We start from the raw sequence: 18,898 nt of genomic DNA on the forward strand, positions 1-18,898 counted from the left end.
CCTCCCATAGCCCCCAGAAGTAGCTTTCCCCTGAGGCCAGCAAGTACGCGTTAGGCTCTTTTGCAGAGGAAGGAGGGTACTGGCTCAAGACTGAAGAGAAACAGGCATGATGAATGGGTTCCAGGAGCCCCAGACTGACGCTGCCATCTTTGTCTCAGCAAAGCTCGTAATTGGATTTGGCCCTTTAGGCCAGTCACTTATTTACTCTGTCCTCATTTATCAAATGTGAGAAGCACCAGCTCTCTGCTCTGCTTACTTTCAAAGCTTATGAAAAAGGAATAAAGGAGATATGGACAGGCCTTGAATACTGTCACTTAGTTAAAAGACTGAGAGCAGACGTGACCACGTGTTAGGAAGAGCCAGGGCTACGTAGGAAAGTTCACATTCACATGGGAAGTGAAAGTGAACCGTGTCATTTTATGTCACGTGACAGCTGTGGGGCGTGATCAACTCACTGAGCCTCTGTTTCCTCCTGTGTGAGAGAGGAAATGATAGGTCCCGCTGATGGATTCTTCCAACGCGTCCCACCCCGTTCTAAGCCCTTCTCCATTCTCCTTATTTTACAGTTGTCAGTGCCAGAATCGGGACCAGCTGCATAATTTGCGAGCCCAGTGCCCTCCTTGAAAAATGACCAGGAATTTCAAGATGGGAGCAGCAGAATATTAAACCAAACACAAGGCCCTCCTAAGCATGGGCCACTATGCGACTACACGGGTTGCACACCCAAGAAGATGGCCTTGGGCAGTCTGACTCCAGAGTCTTCTATCTTAACATCTGTGCTCTGATGGCTGTCTCCTAAGGTTGTTGTGAGGTTGGAAGTGAGACATGCATTCTTAGCAGAGGGAACAGCACGAATAATGGTCTGGAAGTGGAGGCATGGCGAGGAATATGCGTAAGGAATGATAAACCCTTGTGGCTACAGCTTTGGTTACTGGCAGGAAACAGAAGTGTGCTGGTAGATAGTCCTGGTCCCAAACTGTGGCTCTCTGGAGGCCAACCAGAGGTCCTTGCACTTGACGCTGCTGGCGGCGTGGAGTGCCGGTAGGTTTAGAAGCAGGAGGTGATGTGGACACAGGTCAGGGAACCAACCCTAGGGGGTGGTGTGGAGCAGGGCAGACTCGGACAAGAGCACCCCATTGAGGAGGCTGTTTCAACACCACCCCAGGAGCACAATGATGAGGGGCACTTGGTGCAGAGGCAGGGGACATGGGGGGGAGGGGGACAACTTCCAGGTAAGTTGAAACGGTGAGTTTTGTTTACAATCTGGATCTAGGGGATGGGGCAAAAGGAAAAGCTTCTGACGCCTGATGGCCTGGCCTTTTGCCCGGGGGACATCAGGCCTGTCTTGGGGTGTCATCACATATATAAACGTTGCCTTTGAGCACACAGCAACCGGGGTACATTTCTTCAGGAAGTAGAAACACTGTGAGAAGAAAAAATCCATTTAACTTCCTAAAAAGAAAAGCTGTTGCTGGCTATAAACTCAGTCATTTCTCAATTCGGGTTTGCCCCCTAAATATTCCCGTCCAATTTTCAGCCGCAGTGGAGAGGGGAAGCGGACCCAAATCTGTAGCTGTCTTGGAAGAAGAGCTCTCCGGATTAGCAACCGTCTCCTTGCTTTCCAGGATCCAGGGTTGGAATCCTGCTGCCCCAGTATAGTTCTTGGGTAAGCATTCAGCAAGCATTATTGCCATTCATTCCGTTGCTATGTGCTGGAGCTACACAGAGAAGTAAAACCTAGGCCTACCATTGAGGAGACCCAGCCTGAAGGGGGGAGAAGGCAGGGAACAAACAAATGGCAACAATGGGGACAAACAGAACAAGAGAAGACTTTCTGAAGCAAGTGGGGATGAGGACTGCGTTCTGCCTCAGGAAGTCAAAGAAATTTTCACACGGTAGGCTGCCGTTTAAGCACAACCTCTACAATGGCTGAGAGACAAGGAACTTTCTGGGGTGATGGAAATGTGCTGTATCTCAATAGGGATGGTGGTTACAGTGGTGTACGTGGCGGTTAATTTAAAATGAAGGCATTTTACTTTACGTAAATTAAACATCCATCAAGTTGATTGTAAAAGAGTCTGCAAGGGCAGGCGCCATGTTGTCATGTCAGCACACTGCCTGGCACTCTGTGGACTCAGTAATTCTCTGCTGAATGACACCATGAAGGGGACAGAGGGGTAAGAGTGCTAAAGTTTCTGTGTCCCCAGGAGCTGGCTCTCCCATGGCTCCTGGTTGGGAACTCTGCCTTTCTGTGGCCACAAGAAGCTTCTGCTGAAGCCAGCCTCTGTGGGGGAGGGGCCTCTGCTGACCAGGAGGTCGCCAGGCCTAGCCAGGCCTTCGGGAGTTCTGGGACGTCTTCGTTTTGCTCATTTGTCCTGACACAGTTCTCTGGGTCTGAACACAGGCTTGATAGGCAGACCAGTTCCCAGCCTCGCAGGCCTGTTGATCACGTTGGTAGCTGCCACCTGCTCTTGGAGTTCCTTGTCTACAGTCTCTGCCGGGCTGAGCTCCCAGCCCCTTCCCCTGATACTGCTCCCTTCTGAACCTCTCTCTCCTTGCCCCTCCCACCTCCTCCCCTCCCCTCTTCCTCTCCCTTCTCTCCACACTCCCCACCCAACCACAGGCCAGAGGACCCCACTGGGACAGGGCTGGCAGGAGCCCTAAGGCCTGTGTGTGTGTGTGTGTGTCTGTCTGTGTTGCATGGATCTGGATGGACAGACAGATGAAGTAGTGATCAATCTGTGAAAGGGTCTAAGTTTCCTCCCTCAAGACAGGGTTGCCAGATAAAACACAGGATGAAATTGCAGATAAATAACGAATAATTTTTTAACATAAGTATGGCTTAAATATTGCATGGGATAACTTCGACTTGAAAGCTATTTGTTATTTATCTGAAATTCCAATTTAACTGGGCATTCCGCACTTTTGTTGGCTAAGTCTAGCCACCCCACTGGGGTGTGACCAGAATGGCAGAAGAGGAGAGAAGCCCACACAGAGTACTCTCGGGAGATGCTGTGGCCAGGCCGCACGATTCTTCAGCAGGGGTGTAGGAGTCAACAGCAACAACGGCAGGAACACTGGGGACTGTAGGGTAGGCGTGTGGGGCTTCTCTGCTCTGCTTCCATGGAGGTGAGTATCCAATAGTTCACATGGGAAGCCGGCAGTTGGCAGACAGGAGAAGGGAACAGGGCTGTGAATATGCTCCATTTCCTCTCCCGTCTCTTCTGTGAGACTCCTTGTCATGTCCCATGCTGTGAAGCCGCACAAGGTAGCCATGCGGGCGTAACTGGGGACCGTGGGCGTGGATGAAGGCCGAGAGGGGAGCAAGATGCCACTCCTGCCCCCTCCAGCCTTATGCGTTTTTCCAGGCTTACCCCATCCACCACCCACGTGGATCCCGCCCTTGTCAGAATCCCCACTTCAGCGCTCCATTGGCACTCCACTCTCAAGATAGGCATAGGAGAAGTCAGTAGAAAATTACTTCCACATAAACGGACAGACGGATGATGAAACTCCAGGAAACCACAGCTCCTCCCCTGCTGGGGCACCAGGCCAGAGCCAACCTGCTAGGCTTGAGATCCACCTCTGGCCTCACTACATGCCCAGAGACCTCAGGCAAGCCACTTACCACGTGTCTCATCTCTTCACTTTTAGATGGGATGCCAGCTGCCTATCACACCCTACAGGGCTGTCAGGAGGCAAGAATGAGCTAGCAGATGCAAAATGATGGCACCATTTTAAAATGAAGCATCTGTACAAATGGATACTTTTTAGTGGTCAACCTGGCCACGGGCACTTCTACTTAAAGAAACCCAATATATTAATATTCAGACACACACACATCGTTCTATGATTCCAGGAGCAGCTTCCCTACCTCACTGAAAATATAATTCAATTCACCAAAATGTAATGTCGTGCTCACATTTTACAAGAAAATTTCCAAGGCACAGCTGCTCTGATTAAAGATGATTCTTAACTGGCCTGCGGTGGGCTGCCTGACTAAACTCAGTGGGCTTCGGTTGCATTCTAGAACAAAGGCCTGCTGTGGACCTGTCTACAGACAACTTGATTTAGGATTATAAGAGCCACACGTAGTCTTGACAATAACTGTCCTCCTGCCCCTTTAAGAAGAGAAGTTCCTTCAATTGCAAAGAAGCAGGAAGCACCCCCACTCTGCCTCGCCTGTGTTTCACTTCCTTTCAGAGGTGTTTTCTTACTAAAGCAACTCCAAGTCCAAGGTCACAATTCCTTTCTTTCAAAGGCATACTCAACTGCCCTTGTGTTGGTTTTATGAAGTTTCTTGGGCAGGAAAATATACTAAAATTCCCTTCTGTAAATCGTCTCTATACACCTTACTTTTTTATTGCACAGAGATGATATAATATTTATGAGGTTCTCTTTTTTCCACTTAAGAGTATACTTCGGACATCCTGCCGCGGCATCATGAATAAATCTGCCTCAATCTTTTTCTAACGGCTGCATAATTTTCCATTGTTTGGGTTTCTGTCATGTTTTTAACTCATCTCCTAGTTAATATGCACTTAGATTGATTCTAGCTTTCCCCCTTAGCTACAACGTTATGGGGGAAAAGATATATATGTACGTGTATGTGTATGTATATGTAGATACACATCTTTCTGTCAGTGTCCAAATAGGGCCATAGAAAACAATTCTAGCAGTGGAACCGCTGGATCAAAGCGGAAATGCTGCTTTTATTGTGAGAACCACTGGTACCTGATGCGGCGTCGGTGAGGCGAGGAGTCGAAAGAAAGATTTCTTAGACTCTTAAGATCTGGCAGTAGTGCTTTTTTATTTAGAGAATAGAATAGCATGGGGACAGGACCCATGGGCAGTCAGAGCTTCTGCTGCCCCAAGTTGAGGGTTAGAGCTAAATTTAAGGCATAGGTATGTGAGTTATCTCTTTGCAAGACAAAGAATATGTAAAAAGGTTAAAACGGTATCAGTGCCGGTAGGGTCCGGCCATTTGGCGGTCCCACAAATTTTAGATAAGAATCAAACCGGATTGAGTAAATGGCAGAAATCACCGCTTGAAAATTATCATCAGCTAAAGACAAAGGAGGATTGGGGGGGGGGGGCTCAGTTACATGAGGTTGCCAGACAGTAACCAATTTAAGTTCCTGCCTCTGGCATTAAGAGTTTCTAGAGATAAGGCCATCCCCCTTCTTCCTGGCACAGAGAGGGAGGCATCTTCACAGACAGAGGTTTCCCTTAGAAATGTAAATCTTTCCCAACAAAGGGACAAGCAAATTCCACTCCTTGGAGCCTGCTTCTCATCTGTAGTTTTAAAAGTAACCAGCCTAAAAATCCTCATCATAAACTGTTTTAAAATTAAGCAGCCTAAAAATCCTCATCAGTACCTCTGAAAAGTCTACACTAATTCACACTTAGAAGGGCGCGTGAGAGCCGCCTTCACTCTTCCTTCCCCGAATTCTAACCAACCTCGGCCGTTACTCAACCTTTTGATTTTGGTCAGTCTGACAAGGGCGGAGAGGGCCTCCTTGTTTGATTTGCGTTTGAAAGCTTGCTATCCGGGAGCATCTTCCTGTGTAAATCCTGGCTCAGTGAGGAGGGGCTTAGGGGTCAGACTTTGAAACCAGATAGAGCTGGATACAATCCCAGATCAGCCACTTGCCAACTGTGAGATCCGGAGCCTCAATTTAGCCATCTGTAAAATGAGCATCCTAACATCAAATTCCTAGGGTTATTGAGAGGATCCAACAAAGGGATATCAAGTGGCTAGTAATACAAATGTTAGTGTGGTTCTCATCAAAGCAAAAGAAAGAAACAAACAAAAAACAACTGATTTCAGCCAACCTCGTCAAAGGCTGATTAACAGTTTCTGCAGTGTCTGAGATTTCACCTCCTTGGTTGCCGCTCCTGCTTGTGGGAGGAAAATGCAAATAAAATGTGGAAAAATAAAACTTACACTGTCACATTAAATGGTCGGTCTCACTAGCTGAGCGACCTTGGGCATGTTACATCTCTTAGCCTATCTCTTCCTCTGCAAGATGGGGTGTTCGCTATACCTCCCCAACCAGGTCTTCGGGGTAATTAAGAAGCCCACAGGACAGTACCTGGCTCTGGCAAGCACCACATAGGTGGTCCTTGTTGTATTACTCTTAGCCACGGAGCCCCCCAACCGCTCAGAATATGTCCCCCAGCAGGATAGCTGGAGAGTAGAGTCTCAACTACAGATGATTCTCAAACCCCTACTGGGTGCCTGGCTAGTTGAATTCCCTTTGGGACTACAAACCCTGCGGTAGGGTGCTCGTGAAAGGGCATCCTCCTACTTTCTGGTCTGCCCTTTGACGTAGAATTATATCCTGTGGTGCTGAGCAAGCAGACTGAACGAATAGCCCTCATTACTCCATTCTCTGACATTGAATAAGAAAAGGCCCTCATAGGTCTACTTTGTGAAAACATATTTGCCATGTTTTATCTTTTTAAATTTTCTCCTTTGGAAACGAGATGCACTCTGAATCCTGTGGTGTTGCTCAAGTGACAGCTAAGTTACTCGTAAGTGGGGATGGCACTGATATGGTTTCTCTGCGTCCTTCAGTGCCACACAGAATCTCACTTGGGTCTGTGCATGGTGGGGAGAGTAATCCACCTAAATTGAGGTGACAAATAATCCCACCAGTGCTGAGGACCGTGGTCTGAACGTTTGTATCTCCCCAAAATTCATATGTTGAAATCCTAACCCCCATGGTGATGATATTAGGAGGTGAAGCCTTTGGGAGGTGATTAGGTTGTGAGAGTGGAACCTTCATGAAAGAGATTAGGGTCCTTATAAAAGAGACCCCACAGAACTCCCTAGCCCTTCTGCCATGTGAGGATCCAATGAGAAATCTGTGACTCAGAAAAGGGCCCCTCCCCGACCATGCTGGTACTCAGATCTCAGCCTTCCAGCCTCCAGAAGTGTGAGAAATAAATTTCCGTTGCTTACAAGCCACCCAATCTGCGGTATCACTGAGCTGGGAGCTCTTTGTGAAGACAGCTGAAATAGCCACATCACATAGGGAATAGAGATACGTTAAGGAGCACCTCTCAGAAATTAATAGCTTCACAGTGGAGAAACCTGGCAGATAACACCTTAATCAAGTGATCAAAGCTAACACCCCCAAAAGTGGAACAAACTAACATCATGTGCCTCCTGATGTGGGACGCCGAGAAGGTCACAGCATCCCCTGTGTAGTATTCCTGCCAAAAAGGCAAGGCCCAAATCTAATCATGAGGAAACATCAGTCAAACCTAAATTGAGGGAAATTCCACAAACCAACTGGCCTGTCATCTTTAAAAATCTTAGTGTCATGGAGACCAAGAGAGGCTGAGAAAGTTCTCCATTAAAAGACACTAATGGGACATAAGAACCAAATGTGATGATGAGTGCTTCTGGATTGGAACTTAGACCAGAAAAAATTGTTATAAGGACATTATCAGGCTAATAGGCAACATTTGAATAAGGCCTGTAGATTAGATAACAGTAGTGTAGCACTGTGAAATTTCCTGGTACTGATAATTGGCCTGTGGCTGTGCTGGAGAATGTCCTTGTTCTCAGTAAATGCACACTGAGTATTTGGCGGTGAAGAGGTGTCATATTCTCAACTAATTCTCAAAGGGTATGGAAGAGAGATGGTGAGAGAGTGAGAGAATGATAAAGCAAATGTGGCAAAATATTAACAATTGATGCATCTGGGCAAACGGTCCACGGGCAATCTTCATCGTATTTCTGCAGCTTTGCTGTGAGCCACCTGGTTATCCTAACAGTCAGGCATGGCGCAAGGGGCCCACCAGGAATAACAAAGACACTCCAGCCACTCGGGAAATTCCAAGGGTTTGGAGGCCACCTCCCAGGGACCGGGGACCGAGGCCAGCCACATCCTTTATTACGCAAAACCAGATCCAGTATTCTAGCTATAAAAGTAAGGCATGCACACAAACATAGCCATAGAGTCCAAAATATACAATTCAGACATTAAAATACCTTCCCCTGGCCCAAACTGAAATTATGTCCCTGTATGAATGTAGATAGAAAAATAGAAAGATTTAAGTTCAAATGTATGGTCACTCTTTATGCCAAGGACTATAAGTAGTAAATAAATAAATAAATAAATAAAGCAGGGAGGGAACATGTCAGGGAAGCCTTTTCCATGCATGAGTAATTGTAGGTTTCTGAAAGCCAAGCATGCACGTTCAGATCTGAGAAATGGATTCTTGAACGACAAAAACTAACAAAACGCACCGCCATGGCCGCTGCTGCTATGAGCACAACAAACCAAGTGTGCTATTGTTTGCTGAGAGTTGGGAACAATTCCAGTACCAGTAAATCATCCTATAGCTAGTTATAATACTGCCCGCAGATGACTGAGTTTCATAAATGACTGGATTTGGTTCCTTCTCATCCTAGATACACAATCTTCCTCCCGAAGTGTGGATCATCAGAGCTCTAGTGCCTAAAACCATGCTGAAAGGATTATGGGAGTTTTGGTTTGTGGTCTCGGCTCTACCAATCAGCTGAATACCCTTAGGTAAGTCACTTAATCTCTCCGTGCTGAGTTTCATCCTCTGCAAAACATTGATACCAATACTTAGCCCCTTTATCTGCATAAGGGTACTTTAAGGATAAAATGACACAAAGGTGAAAAAATGCATTGGCAAAGTTCACAAACACCATCTAAATACAAGTTGTATTACGTAAGGAATTACTACAGCCCAAAATGTAAGGTGACACCTATAAGCTGTTTTTGTTTTTTTCCTCAACCGTTGTCCAATTTACCGGTTCCTCTGAGCTGCTGCCTAAACCCTTTTAGGTAAGCTGCTGGTATAGACTGTGGAACTTAGGCCATGCAGAGAACATGCGGAAATGGTAAATTAAATTTCAAGAGCAGAGATATCTGTGGTTTATCCAGTTCTTGAGAGCCAGGCCATCGCTTCCATTCTCTCTCAGAAACCCTGTTGGTGACTTTCTCTAGTTCGAGATATCCCTCCCTTAGATGGACTGGGCTGCACAGACAACCAAGAGATCTTTGGAGAAAATGGAGGGAGTCCATGAACTTAGAACGGGAAAAAAATCACATCTTTATTTTCATTCGCCTCTAACTGGGCTGGGCGTTAGCACTTCCTCCAAGTTTGCATGTAGGCAAGTCTCTTAGCTCGGCTTGCTGTAACAAAATACCATAGACTGGGCGCCTTAAACAGCAGACATTTATTTCTCACACTTCTGGAGGCTGGAAAGTCCAAGATCAAGGTGCAATTCAGTTCCTGGCGAGGCCCGGCTTCCTGGCTTATAGACAGCTGCCTTCATTCAGACAAGCGTTCAGTCCATAAAGAATGTTGGGACTCTGTACGGTTAGCAGTTCCTGTGATTGTATCAACAACAGAAATCACAGAGATTTTTATGTCTGTTCCTGTTTTGCAGCTATCTACACACTGATCACCATTTTGAATTTATGCTGGATATGAGGCCTACTGCTTGCTTGTGTTATTTAATGCATAAAGATGCACATATAGGACTATCTCACAATGTCTAAAACTCTTTCGGTAACTGTATGAAGTATAATTGCTTTAATTCATAATCCAGGCTTTTTATTTTCTGCATTCACATAATTCTAAGAAAGGATCTGTAGGCTTCATCAAATTGCCATGGCAGAAAAGAGTTAAAAACCCAGAAACTCACTCCACTCCTGACTCCTCTCCTGTCTCCTCATAACAAGACACTAGGGTGTGAGGAAATGGGACTATGATTTACTTTTCTTTCTTTTTTCCTTTTTTGCATTTTTTTATTGTGGTAAAATTCACGTAACATAAAATTAACCATTTGAAAGTGACCAATTCAGGGCATCTAGTACATTTACAATGTTGTGCACCCACCACCTCTATCCAGTTCCCAAACATTTTCATCACCCTAAAATGAAACCTTGTACCTATTAAGTAATCACTCCCCTTTCCTCCCTCCCCTCAGCCCCTGGCAACCCCTAATCTCCTTTCTCTCTCCATGGATTTGCCTATTCTGGATGTTTCACGTAAATAGAATCATACAACATGCGGTCTTTTGTGTCTGGCTTCTTTCACACAGCATGTTTTCAAGGTTCCTCCATGTAGAAGCATGCATCAGGACTTCCGTCTTTTTTATGGCTGAATAATGTTCCATCACGTGGCTAGACCACATTTTGTTTATCCAGTCATCTATTGATGGACACAGGCTATTGAAATAGTACTGCTATGACCAAGAGTACAAGTATTTGTTTGAATACATGCTTTTGATTCTTTTGGATATATACCTAGGAGTGGAATTGCTGGGTCATATGGTAATTCAATGCTTAACTTTTTGAAGAATATGATTAACTTTGAAATCTTTAGTTGAATCTATTCGTTAAAGTGAGATTTGGAAATTGTAGCATTGATGGATCTCGACTGTCTATTTCATCTTTACCAACTCAGACAATTGAGTCCTGGCTGCACAGTGTAAACTTGGAACGCAAGTGTCCTTTTGCTGGTGCTTTCATTTGCCCTGTGTTTGGCCTTTGTGTGAGAGGCTGACATCCTCCTTTTCTTGCTTTGATGGAAATTATGTCTCTGGCATTCTTCCTCTGAGAAGGTCCCAGTGAGTGCAGGCATCAGAGAGAACTGGGGAAGTGGGCGGAGATGCTGGAAGGGCTTGCTCCTTCATTGGCTTTGATACATGCCAGTCAATTCTGATGATCGCTGACCGCTGCAGGCAGCCCTCAGGCAGGAAAAAATAACCTGGCAGAAAGGAAGGGATGAGAACTGGTATGTGCGCCTGGCACCAGCCCTAGGAAAAGGTGGTGACCACCCCAGGTCCAAGGGCAACCAGGCTCAGACTGAAGCTTAGCAGAGGGCAAAGAAGCTGAACCATCCTTGCATACACTCAGAGACCTTTCCACGCTTGGGCAACGTAGGTGGGAATGATCAGAGAGGCATTACAGGCAGAAGAAGGGGCACATTCCTGAGTGGATGGGCCATTCCTGGGTCCTAGGAAAACCTAGAGGCATTGGGGGCACAGAGGGAATGAGAATGAGAGGGCCAAGGCTGGCTTCATAACTTGGGGGCACAGTGTGAAATGAATATGTGGGGCCCTTTGTTCAAAATTATTAAGAATTTCAAGATGGCGGCAGCAGAGCAATAAGCCAAGTACAGGGCCTTTGTGAGTGTGGGGCCTTGTGCAACCACACAGGTTGCACACCCATGAAACCAGCCTCGGAGAGGGGAAATCGTCAGGGTCAGTTGAGTAGGTTGATTTGGGCCTATGTGAGGTATCCCCTCGAATTTGGGCCAGTTGTCTACTGCCCACCTGCTCTTCATTTTCCTCAGTTTAAAGCCATTAGCCACCTTCTGCTGATGATCTGGGAACTATACAGTAGTCCCCCTTATCCACGGTCAACTGGAGTCTGAAAATATTAGATGGAAAATGCCAGAAATAAAAATTCATAAGTTTTAAGTTGTGTACCATTCTGAGTAGTGTGACGAAATCTTGCACCATCCGGCTCTGTCCTGCCCAGGACACGAATCATCCCTTTGTCCACCGGATCCACGCTGTAAACGCCACCCACTCTTAGCCCATTAGTTACGGAAAAAACATAGTCTATACAGGGTTAGGCACCATCCGAGGTTTTGGGCATCCACCGGGGGTCTTGGAACGTATCCCCCATGGATAAGGGGGGACTACCCTATTCTATGAAAAAGCTTTGATGTCTCCAGAAGAAGCGTATTAAAATATATAAACAATTACTTGCTAATGGTAATTCTGCTTCACAATGGAGTAAAAAATTTATCATTTTAACACAGAAGGTTGTTAGAAGTATGTAATGCCTTCCTTTTCAATTTGTTATTCGACCTACGAATTTTTTCAAACTGTTCTAATACAACTGACTGCTGGGAAAAATATTAAAGCAGTGAAAAGCTGTGTGAAACTACCGGTGTTCAAAAAGAGCAGGGTGAGTTTCTGTAATGAAATAATTTGAAAATTGGAGGAGGCAAATTTTTGATGTATATGACATATGAGTACGATATCTACATTTAAAAGTTTTAATGATGGAAAAGTTGATGGTTTATCGAGATGGAATAAATTTTACCTTATCTGGCCGATAGAACAAAGTCTAAAGGCCTTAGCTTAGGATTCTAGAAAAGTGTAGTGTTGCAAGGAGGCAGCTTCTGGGCCAGCTGGTCTGAGTTCAAACCCTGCGTCTGGCTTTCGCTGTGTGGTTTTAGGTGAGTTATTTAATCTCTCCAGGCTCCCTCGTCTGCCTCTGTCATAGGCTGAGCAAGGACCTAGGGAGATTCTGCATGGAAAACTCCCCTGTAAGGGGTAAGCGTTCAAAAATTGTTTGCTACTATTACGGTCATGATTGGTGCTGCTGCTGCTGTTATTATAATACAACCTGGGCCCGGCCTGCCTCTCACCATTATTTCCTGTCACTTTCTCTCACTCTGTGCGAGCCCCAGCCAAACTGAGCTACTCACTGTCCCCTGCGTATACTGGAAGATTCTCTGCCTCCTTATTGTTGCCCTTGCTGTGTGTGGGCTGAGTAACCACTTGGAGGAGATGTTGCAGAGGCGAATTCAAGCCACAGAAGGGAACTGGGTTGAATGAGATCCCCTTTAAAGTTCCTTTTGGCTCTATGATTCCGTCAGATCAACAGAGTGGCAGGGAAAATTAGCAGCACAACGTTCAGCATTCTCGAGAGTGCTCTTTGACTCCTCTGCTTCCTTGGTATCCTCATTTTGAGCACACTAGCTGAGGGAGCCTTCTGTTCCATCACACGGAGCACAACGTGGAGCCACCATAGGTGGGACTCCTGGAGAAAGACTCCAGCAAGGTAGAGATAGATGAGCCTCAGTGGAAGGACGTGGACTTGCTAGATAGACCTGGGTGTTTGATCTCGAGAAAGCTGCTTAAATTCTCTGAGCCTCAGTTTCTTCAACAGTAAAATGGAGGTATGGTATACCAACCACACAGGGAGAGAACTGAATCAGATATTCTATACAAAGAGCTTTAAGAGAGGTCCAACATACGGGTAGCCCACTAACCATCCTCTCCCTGTGATTAAGGGGGGACTCGGGCTGTGCCTTTAAGGGGATTGAGATGAAGAGATGGAGATTGCAGGGGCTCAGAGGCAAGCGGGTTGCAGGCAGGTGAGGGCAGAGGGTAGGAGGCCCTGAAACCCAGACAAAGGGGCCTGGGCTTGAGAAAACGAAGAGCTGGGAGCCTTGCTGTCGTCACTGTCCCTCTGTTCCTCCTCTTCTTCCTTCTCTTCTTTTTCTCAGTGCTCTGCACACAATTTAATGGGTATAAAATAATAGGACTACTGTTCATGCGCTCAGACTTCAATGGCTATTTCCCCAGCTTTGGAAACAGCTACAACCCTCTCTCAGGCTCACCCTGGAAAGCAAAATAAAACACAGCGTGCCCTGACACCTCTTCCTGCTTCCACTGGGCGCGGGCTTGGAGGGGCCACCCTCCAGTGCAGGCTCTCCTGGCCCATTTTTCCCGGGGCGCTGTAGCCCACGAGAGGAGGACGGCAGGGGGGGCTCGTGGCTCCTCTTTCCTGCAGAGCCCTGAACTCAGACTGCACCCTGCAGTTCCTCTGCCCCTCGAAGCTTCCGTCTTTTCAGTTGGGATGGAAAACTCCCATCTCCACGCTTGTGGTGCCCAGCACATGCTAACCACGATAAATGGTAGCTTCCATGAGGCAGGAAGGATGGCTGACATCTGAAACGTTGACTGAAAGGATTTAATTATCTGGAGAAGAAAGCACGGGGGCTAGAGTCACAAGTTCAGAGTGGGGCAGAGCCAAGTGGCAGGCTGCTCCTCACTGAAGCACAGCCCTTCAATGCAACGCCATAACTGTTTAGCGAGCAACTACTCTCCACCAGGCATTGTGGGAAACAAAGCAGCCGGCCTCCCACTCTTCCTGGTGCTTCTCAGGCCCAGACTGGGGCCACAGGGTGAAGACTTTCAGGTGCCCCTTGCATAATAATAGAGAGTGTCTACTGGCTGAGTTATCACAAAGAGAGAGCTCTAAGCCTCAGTTTCCCCATCTGCAAACCTCCCTCAAGGGACAGGCAGTGGGCATGAAAGGTGAAAATAAACGTAAAGCACCTATTGCAATGCCTGACTCTCAGAAGGCGTCGACGAACGGGAGTTGTTATTTTTTATTTGCTGAAAGACGACCAAAAGATCTCATTTTTACTGATAGTTTAGAAGAGAAATAACGAGTAGAAAAACACCCCAAATTTTAAATTAATTCCAAACACAAAAAGTTATTTTTTTCTCAACCTTCCATCCTAAATAACAGTAACAGCCCTTACTAATTGTCATGCACTGCCGGAAGCATTTAGGCCTCCTGACAACCCAGTGAGGTAGGCACTGCAATGATCCCATTTTACAGATGAGAAAACTCTGGCACAGAAAAATTAATGAACATGGCCAGGGCCACACGCTCTTGGGAATATTCCTTCTGTGTGCATTTCCTCACATTTGCCTCACTCTCCCCTCTCCATTCTCTCTCGGTCCCGGATAAGTTGGCAAGTCCAGCCCAATATGGTGGCTCTCCTCCTTTCAGCCAGCTGCTTCCTTCTCTTTCTCTTCCTCTCTTTCTGTTAATAGCTAAACATAGTGGAAGGCTGCTTATCACCAAACTAGAAAAATTCTCTAGGTTTACAAATTTCTGCTCCTCCATCTCCTTTGCAGACATTGCTCTGCAAGGCCCAGCACTTTCGAAAGAAAAGGCCTCGGGGAGAAGCGGCAACTGAGCTGGTAGTGGGTCCTCCGTAATCAGCAGACGCTGGGGAGGAAAGGAGTGATGTTTGACAGCAGCTGGGTGAGGGGAAATGGAATCACAGAACCCACAGAAGTGGTGTTGAGACAACGTACCTGCCCGCTGAAGACGGCCCCGAATTCACCCTGTGCCATCCTTCCTGAGTTTCCACAACGAAGTGGACTCTCAGGCCAGTCAACTAGGGTGGGGTCAGGGGGACGTGTAACCAGAGAGGTGACAGCCTGTGCCTGCACGAAAAGGTCCAGTGCCCCCACTGGGAGAGCAGAATGGCAGCCACCCACCAGAGCATGAACCGGGGAACCAGTCATCTGCCCCTGGCCAGCTCCCCCTCCCCCCCAGGAAGAAGGAAGTCAAGTGGATGAAGAAATGGGGAAGTCCAAGCTGCTCCTGCAGTGGCTTCTAAGGGTCTATGTGACACTTGACTCTAATCCCCAGGGAGACAAAAGCCTCTGTCATAAACACGATTAGCAAGGGGTTTCTGGAAACATTTCCTCAGGATGCAGAAAGGATAAGGAGAATTGGGCATACCCCTTCGCGTCTCAAAATAATCTCAAGTAGGCCTTTTGCAAGCTGTGGGCCTTTTTCCCTTCACCTGCCATTTGCAGGCGCAGGCTTGCTATTTGTACTCTTTTCAGCAACAGGGGGGTAATTTGTAACGAATTTCAGCTGCAGGGGAGCGGTGCGCACAGAGTCAGATGCCATTTGGAAAACTGCTCCTCTCCACGTAAATCTCCCCGGTTTCCGGACATGCATTGAGAAGCGCGCTTCGAAAATGGCTTGCGCTGGAAAGGCTCCCTTCAAAATAGGGAGTTCGATTTTTAAATTTAATCTTAAGATTTTAGAGATAATGGGATTGCAGTCTTGGGCATTCAACACTGGCCTCCTTAGCAATCACTTTTGTAATTTAGGAAAATAAGGAACAGAAAAGTAAAAGAACTTCCTCATTGTCAGGCAGCAAGTCAACAGTAGAGCTTGAACTTGACTTTTCTTCTAAGGGGAAGGCGTTGTACTCTATAAACTCCGGATAAATTACCCTCCACCCAGCAAATATTACGGTTGTTCTATTTGGGTGCTCACAAAAATTAGAGCGATGAAAAAAATATGGATGTTACAGTGATGAAACATTTTTGTTTTTAATGACTTAAAGGTGCTTTACCTTCCCCCCAAGTCTGGGAGAACGCAAGCGAGGAGACAAAAAGGCCTGGGGTGGGGCGAAGGCCCTCCACTGGCCTGAAAGCTGAGTCACAGGAATCTACCCCTGCAGAGGGGAGGCCCTCCAGCGAGAGACAGCGCACCCTTGCTTGGGGATGCCTGCATCAGACAAAGCCAGCTTCGCAGTAAAGGAATGCCTGTCCCCTTAGGTCCTGCCCAGGCCCTTAGTCGTCATGCTCCGGTCCCCAAGAGCAGCTTTGTGCGGCTGTTGCAAAAATCCATTATGATAATATAGACATAAAAGGGGGAGAATGCATTATGGAGGAAGGCTTGGAAGGTGGGCTTTTGCTCGTCTTATTTTTTCCGCCATCGCTGCGGTGAGGGTGCATTGGTGGACGTTGGGGGGAGGGGGGCGCCAAACGCCAGGCAGGCCCCCGGACGCCGTTCCGGAGCCGCGGCGCGAAGGAGTTAAGCGAGCCCGCGGGTGACATCACCTCATTTACATAGGAGCGGCCATATAGCGGCGCCCGCCGCGCCCTGCTCGGCATTCGGCGGCGGCTACTTCGCGGATCCGTCTCCACTCGCTCGCGCACCTCGCTCCGGTGAGCCCCAGGGCCCCTGCCTCTTGCCCTCCGGTCCCCTTCCCGCCCGGCGCCCGCATCCCCCTTAAGGCATCCCTAAAGCTGAGCCTCAGTGGTCCTGCCCGGAAAGGCTGCCTTGGGATGCTAAACCCTTCCAGATGCTGGGTAACGGGGTCGAGAATTTGGTGATTTAAAAGACAATACTGGGGCGGTTTGCTACGCAGCCTCGAGGGAACATATTTTCTTTTTTTTTTTTTTTTTGCCCCCGAAAGGCATTCTGCATTGCCTCTTAGGCGGTGATTAATGAGGAACAGAAAGATCCTTTGTTCCAACTCACACCCACCCAAGCCCAGAGCTGCAAAATTTCATTTTTTCCTCTAGCTTCTGATGGCCTCGTGGGCTATTAGCTGTCCAGGTTTAAGGCGGCTGAGCTATACTGGGAAGTTAAGAAAAAAACCCTTCTTGCAGGAGAAGCTGTGCAGAGGCTGCCGAATTGCGCCTAAATGCAGATCAAGATTGATTTATGGGGTGTGGGGGCAGCTTTATGTGCGGCTGGCTGCATTGTTGAGCGCGAAGGAGGAAGCGGATAGGGCGGTGGTCGGAGGCGCCCGGCAGCAGCTGCCGCCTTTGTGAAAAGAGAAGAAAGCCAGAGGAGCCCGCGTTTTGGGGGGAGAGATCACGTATAAAAAACGGAGACGCTGTGTGCAACCTTGGCTTCATTTTAAGAATTTTTACTTGATTCCCCCCTTAAACTTGAAAGGGCTTCATTATTTATTCTCTACTCCTTCTAGCCAAATTTTACTGTTTAAACGCTGTGATTAACCCACAGTGGTCAATTTCATTTTTTCCAAAAGATTCGGCCTGCTAACGTGAGAGCGATCTTCCATTTGGGTCCTCCGCGTTTTGAAATCTTAAAGCGGGGGTGTTTTGGGTTTTTTTTTCTTTCTGTAGAAGGAGGAAGAGCTTTAGCCCTGAAGGAAAGCGGAAGGAGGCAGAGCGGGGTTTCAGGCAGGAGATGCGAGGGGAGAGGCTCGCTTCTGAGCCCGGAGAGACGAGAGTGGGTGGCTCGCTCTCACCCTCGCTCTCGGCTTTGTACTTACAGCTTCCTCTGCAACCATGTCTGACAAACCCGATATGGCTGAGATTGAGAAATTCGATAAGTCCAAATTGAAGAAGACGGAAACGCAAGAGAAAAATCCACTGCCTTCAAAAGAAAGTAAGTCTCCCCCCCTTCGCCCCGCCACTTCTTGAGAAAAGGCTGGGCGGGAGTGGCGGGGTGGGTAGGAGAGGATGGGAGGGGCTGGGAGAAGAATTCGGAGCGGGGGCGGGGGGGCGAGGGAGTGCGGGGGAGGAGCCGACGGTTTTATGATGAATGTGGTCTGGAAAGGTTAGTTAAAAATTGTTTCGCAGTCAACATAGGGCTTTAATAATTTAATAATAGCTGAATAATATACCATTAATATGCGAATGCTTTTTATCTGTTAAACTGTTCTATTGTAAATACTTCATAATGGAATGCCTATTGATACTTGTAGAATTTTTACGATATAGAAAGATCTTTTAAACGGAAGTACCATAATCCTATACTAGGCTATACTGAATCTGCATAATCGGCCTCCTCCATCTTTTTTCTTTTTGTCTTTTTCTTTCCGGTCACAGCGATTGAACAGGAGAAGCAAGCAGGCGAATCGTAATGAGGCGTGCGCCGCCAATATGCACTGTACATTCCACAAGCATTGCCTTCTTATTTTACTTCTTTTAGCTGTTTAACTTTGTAAGATGCAGAGAGGTTGGATCGAGTTTAAATGACTGTGCTGCCCCTTTTCACATCGAAGAATTGAGAACTACTGACAACGAAGGCGCGCCTGCCTCTCCATCTGCCTGTCTGGCTGGCAGGGAAGGAAAAGAACTTGCATGTTGGTGAAGGAAGAAGCTGGGTGGGTGTCGACAGTGAAATCTAGAGTAAAAACCAAGCTGGTCCAAGGTGTCCTGCAGGCTGTAAAATGCAGTTTAATCAGAGTGCCATTTTTTTGTTCAAATGATTTTAATTATTGGAATGCACAATTTTTTTAATATGCAAATAAAATGTTTTAAAACCTGGCTGGTGTGACTGTTTGGTGTTTGGAAGGAGCGGCTTATTGGAAGATGAAACCTTTGCAAAGGGGCCTGCCTCTTGGTCTCACTGGGGAGCAAGAGATGACAAACATCTGGTAATTTAAGTAAATTCTTGAACGACATAGACATGGGTTTCATCCAGGTATGTGTCGTAGCTCGTCTGTTATAGGTGATTGCGAGATCATTTTCTTAAGCTGATTGAATTCCTAGTATGAGTTGTATGAAAACTGA

The 18,898-nt window shown here is 47.0% G+C and overlaps 1 protein-coding gene across 3 annotated transcripts; it reads left to right on the forward strand.

Annotated features, from left to right (window-relative positions):
* The first annotated feature begins 1,114 nt into the window (after positions 1-1,114).
* On the forward strand, positions 1,115-18,652 carry TMSB4X (thymosin beta 4 X-linked). 3 transcript variants are annotated; one of them, XM_070256574.1, is made up of 6 exons: positions 1,115-1,232; positions 1,538-1,666; positions 8,429-8,549; positions 16,479-16,573; positions 17,655-17,768; positions 18,212-18,652. In XM_070256574.1, the coding sequence occupies exons 3-6, from the start codon at positions 8,497-8,499 to the stop codon at positions 18,244-18,246; spliced, it is 297 nt and encodes a 98-aa protein (XP_070112675.1). In that variant the 5' UTR covers positions 1,115-1,232; positions 1,538-1,666; positions 8,429-8,496; the 3' UTR covers positions 18,247-18,652. The 3 variants fall into 3 exon arrangements, with proteins under 3 accessions (XP_070112675.1, XP_070112676.1, NP_001157420.1); XM_070256575.1 differs by lacking the exons at positions 1,115-1,232; positions 1,538-1,666; positions 8,429-8,549 and adding an exon at positions 15,794-16,308; NM_001163948.1 differs by lacking the exons at positions 1,115-1,232; positions 1,538-1,666; positions 8,429-8,549 and having other exon boundaries at positions 16,518-16,573.
* Positions 18,653-18,898: the final 246 nt, after the last annotated feature.

The sequence above is a fragment of the Equus caballus genome, chromosome X, assembly GCF_041296265.1.
Source record: "Equus caballus isolate H_3958 breed thoroughbred chromosome X, TB-T2T, whole genome shotgun sequence".
NCBI classification, from domain to species: Eukaryota; Metazoa; Chordata; class Mammalia; order Perissodactyla; family Equidae; genus Equus; species Equus caballus.

Excerpts from the sequence above, each read along its gene's own strand:
- TMSB4X (XM_070256574.1), top strand. The coding sequence starts at position 8,497 with ATGGGAGTTTTGGTTTGTGGTCTCGGCTCTACCAATCAGCTGAATACC. Across the intron at positions 16,574-17,654 it reads CGCTCGCGCACCTCGCTCCG|CTTCCTCTGCAACCATGTCT; the intron begins GTGAGCCCCAGG and ends TTGTACTTACAG. Across the intron at positions 17,769-18,211 it reads TCCACTGCCTTCAAAAGAAA|CGATTGAACAGGAGAAGCAA; the intron begins GTAAGTCTCCCC and ends TTCCGGTCACAG.